Source organism: Nanorana parkeri, unplaced genomic scaffold, assembly GCF_000935625.1.
Source record: "Nanorana parkeri isolate BGI_ZX_2015 unplaced genomic scaffold, ASM93562v1 scaffold1192, whole genome shotgun sequence".
NCBI lineage: Eukaryota > Metazoa > Chordata > Amphibia > Anura > Dicroglossidae > Nanorana > Nanorana parkeri.
This window is the reverse complement of record NW_017307460.1, coordinates 228,125-232,455: the sequence shown is the minus strand read 5'-3', so window position 1 is coordinate 232,455 and position 4,331 is coordinate 228,125. Positions and strand designations below refer to the sequence as shown.

The 4,331-nt window shown below is 46.1% G+C and overlaps 1 protein-coding gene across 1 annotated transcript in view; it reads right to left on the bottom strand.

The window, feature by feature from the left end:
- Positions 1-4,331, bottom strand: part of ESCO2 (establishment of sister chromatid cohesion N-acetyltransferase 2) — a 16,075-nt gene that overhangs the window by 10,619 nt on the left and 1,125 nt on the right. The window contains exon 2 of the mRNA XM_018568472.1: positions 1,341-1,404. Within this exon, the coding sequence (XP_018423974.1) occupies positions 1,341-1,404 (64 nt within the window). The remainder of the gene's footprint in view (positions 1-1,340; positions 1,405-4,331) is intronic.

Here is a 4,331-nt window from a genome sequence, read left to right as displayed (position 1 = left end):
TAATAACCGCTGAAAAGCCACCGATGACAGCTATAAAAATCCCTCCGGAATGGGCAGAAGCGGCTCACATAGAAGCTTCTATGCATTCATAACTGGTTGATATTAAAAAGAGAACTATGGGGTCAGGGCTTTTCCCCATAGTTCTCCTTAGGGTCACTGGGGGACACAAACTAGCATCCTCCCGTCACACTAGGCTCAGTATATAGGGAGCTACAGCTCGCGGTATACCGAGACCGCCGCAGCGGATCCCAACAATGAGAGGCAGAGCCAGCTGTGCCAGCCCCCTCCCCCGTCCGTTCCGCCAGTCAGCGCTCGAGGATCGGAGAGGGGAATCTCTGCACGAATAGATCGAGAAGTGAGCGAACGCCGGTATGTGTTCGCTCACTTCCCGATCTATTGAGCTGACCTGAGAGTTTCATTGTCACACGTCGGCTCGAACTATGAGGCGAGTGAAAAGCACCCCCCTCATAGTTCTCCTTTAAATATTTATTATCTCCAGATTGTGAATGAATGGGAAGCCTCTGTACTCTGTGCTCTCCATTCAATCAGTGTTGGGGCTGCAGAATAAGAGATTGAGGACTCCGTGTCCTCTATCTCTTTTTCCATTTCAAACGGGAAAATATCGACGGGGAGGGGGGTGGTGTCTGTTTAGCCCTGATATGTCCCTGAAGTCCCCCAAAAAGTTAAAGTGACATTAAACCCTAAGATTTTTTAACAAAACAATACTGTAATGTGCGCCTTACTGTAATCCATGGTAGTTTCCCTTCTCTTTGCTGCTCTTCCTTTTAAATCCGTATCTGTTCTCATGCTGGGGGAGAACTTCTGTTTTGCAGCAGACTGCCTTGTCTCTGAAATGGATACACGGTGTCTGTGTGCAGGTTCACAACCTGAGCCAGCACTACAGGAAGAGGCACTCAGCTGCAAAGGGAAGTTCTCCCCAAGCATGAGAAGACATGAGGATTTAAAAGGAAGAGCAGCAAAGAAAAGGGAAACAACCATGGATTACAGTAAGGCGCACATTACAGTATTGTTTTATGTTAAAAAATCTGAGGGTTTAATGTCACTTTAAATTTTAAAAAAATGGATTTGATAAACATTTGCACAATTATCGCAGGACCTACAAAATGAGTAGCAGCGTCATTTACGGGATGGACTACAATCTCATGTTTAGTTCACTCATTTGTATTGAGATTGTAGTCCATCCCGGGGGGGTGGCAGCTTGGAGCGGAAGACTAGACGTTTATCTGCTAGTTTCTACTTTGATAAAGCTGAACTCCGGGCACAAAACGGTTTCATTTAAAACATATTCACAACAACGACAAGGTTAACGTTGGGCTCACCTCTTCCTCAGGTACAGACAGGCACCGGTTCCATTACCAAACTTCTGCATGAACGGTGACGAATCTGTGACAAATAAAAGGAGGTTCAGGTCATCAACTTGGAGGATGTCCGTGCTTTCCAGTGACACTTATACAAAAGGTTAAAAAGGAGAATTATGAGGTGAGCGAAAATCACTCCTCCTCATAGTTCGAGCCGGCGTGTGACAATTAAACTGTCACAGGTCGGCTCAATAGATCGGGAAGTGAGAAAACACATTCCGCCGCTCGCTCACTTCTCGATCCTGTGCCTGTAGAGAGCCGTGATTGTCACTCACGGCTCCCTGCAAGGATTCCCCCCTCCGATCCTCCAGAGGTGACTGGCGGAACGGATGGGGCGGGTACAGCTGGCTCTGCCTCTAGATAGGCAGAGCCAGCTGTCAATCACGCAGCTGGGCTGATTTCGACATCGATGTCGGGATCCGACCCGGCTGCGGCGTCTCAGTATATAGAGAGCTTTGGGTCACATGAGGACGCTAGTTTATGTCCTCCCGTGACCCTTAGGAGAACTATGGGGGAAAAGCACTGGACACCATAGTTCTCCTTTAAAGTGACATTAAAAGTCAAACATTTTTTTCCCTCCCCCCCATGTTAATGTCAGCACTTACCTTACATGATGTCTCTTAACCCCTTCATGACTGAGGCCTTTTTTTAATTTTTTGTACCCATGTTATATTCCACATTTTAGGCCGGAAAATTACTTAAAACCCCCCAACATTATATCTTTTCTGAATGCCAAGACCCTATAGAATAAAACGATGGTAGTTGCAAATTTTTATGTTGCGCAATATTAGCGCAACTCCTTATTAAACCCCAATATTTAGTGAACAATTTAATTAAATGCCCCAAAACACAACAAAATACCCATTTTTTAAATGAAATATAAAAGATGAGGTTACAACGAGTAAAACGATACCCAACATGCCCAGGTTACAAATTGCGTGCATCCGTAAAACGGTCAGGCGGGTGCACGCGTCCATAGGCTTACCTTGCGTCTCTGCTCGTCTCCCGGCCGAAAACCCGAACTGCGCATGCGCCCGCCCCAAGATGCTTTTTGAGGCCGCCCGAGAATTTTCAGATCTCCCTGCAGAGAGCAGTGCATGTCAGTCACCAGGGGGCATGCACGTGGCCCCTGTCACCAGGTGACTGACATGCACTGCTCTCTGCAGGGAGAAGATCAGGAACTCAGCGATTGGGGAGCCCAGAGTCCTGTTCTCGCCGTGTTACTAGATTCAGATACTTCATGCTGTGTTGCAAATGAATGAAAAGATATAAAACAGATGATTGTTTGACCTGTACAATAAGGTTCTCTCTTTTGTTTGCCCTTAAAACTCCGTGGGATAACGGCAAAGCACTTTTTTGGTATCGTGGCTGAAAGGATCGGATTCCTCATTCCTGAGACACAGCCAGCGTCATAGAGGAGAATTCCAAGTGTTTGTCTGCCGGGACCCGTAGAAGATATATCTGTGCCCAAGTCCAGTTACGCTACTACTCACTAATGGCTCCTTATCAACTTCCCTTTTGGTGAGTACCCACCCGAGAGGGGCAGACCGGACCACCTTCACACACACCGTTATTTTTGCTTGTTTACTGTTCACCGAACTTTCTACATTTAGAACATTTTTTGATGTTTTTTTCGATGGTTTTATAAGACTTTTATATGAGTTTATCCGTATTGATTGTATTATATTATATTGGGTTGTATTGAATCTCAGCCTTGTTTGAAATACACATAATAGGTTTGGATCGCTTTCACTTTTTTGCACATCTTCACCCTTAGCGCTTTGTTTTCATCTATCTCTATAGCCGGTTGCCATTCTCCACTGCTGAATAATCATGGATCGCTGAGATTTGTAGTCCTCTATAGCCGGTTGCCATTCTCCACTGCTGAATAATCATGGATCGCTGAGATTTGTAGTCCTCTATAGCCGGTTGCCATTCTCCACTGCTGAATAATCATGGATCGCTGAGATTTGTAGTCCTCTATAGCCAATTGCCATTCTCCATTGCTGTATATTAATGGATTGCTGAGATTTGTAGTCCTCTATAGCCGGTTGCCATTCTCCACTGCTGAATAATCATGGATCGCTGAGATTTGTAGTCCTCTATAGCCGGTTGCCATTCTCCACTGCTGAATAATCATGGATCGCTGAGATTTGTAGTCCTCTATAGCCAATTGCCATTCTCCATTGCTGTATATTAATGGATCGCTGAGATTTGTAGTCCTCTATAGCCGGTTGCCAGTCTCCATTGGTGAACAATCATGGGTTGAGTTACAGTTCTTCATAATGATAAAGAAGTTGCCCTGAAATCATCAGTCTGTAATGTTTTAGAAAACATTTAGGTAATTGGTATCGGCGAGTACCGGAGGGAAGTATTTGGTCTTAAAAAAAGTGTTATCGGGACATCCCTTACCCATGCATCCCTCTAGTGGACCAGCGGCTTGCCCCCCACGTGCAGCAACACAATCCAGAGACTGCTTCTGAACCTGCGATAGCTGCCTGCGGTGCATTGCGATCGCTCAGAATCACGGCGATGTACATGCGGATGTTACCTGATAACCGTTACATACGATACATTGTAATCGTCTCAGCTCCTTTATAGCCCTCTCTCTGTGCATTTGACTGCTCGGGTGTGGTGCATACTTTCTAGGACTGCGGTCCTCACTTGGTATACCGTCGTCACTTCAAAACAAGCTGCCAGCAGGTACTGAACAAGCTTCAAGCAGTGCTGAAGCCCACAGAAGCCGGCTATAGCGGCCAGGACTCCGTGTATCTGAATAAAGCCGCTGAAAGCGTAACACTGGAAGAGATTCTGGAGGCTGAAAAACCACCAGCTTTCCCTTTAAGGGGAATAGTAAGGGGCAGAGGACGCCAGGCTGCCGATCATGTGATCACTGAGATTGGATGTCACAGTGGTACAGATACCGGGAACTGCCAGGGGTCACACGGTCGT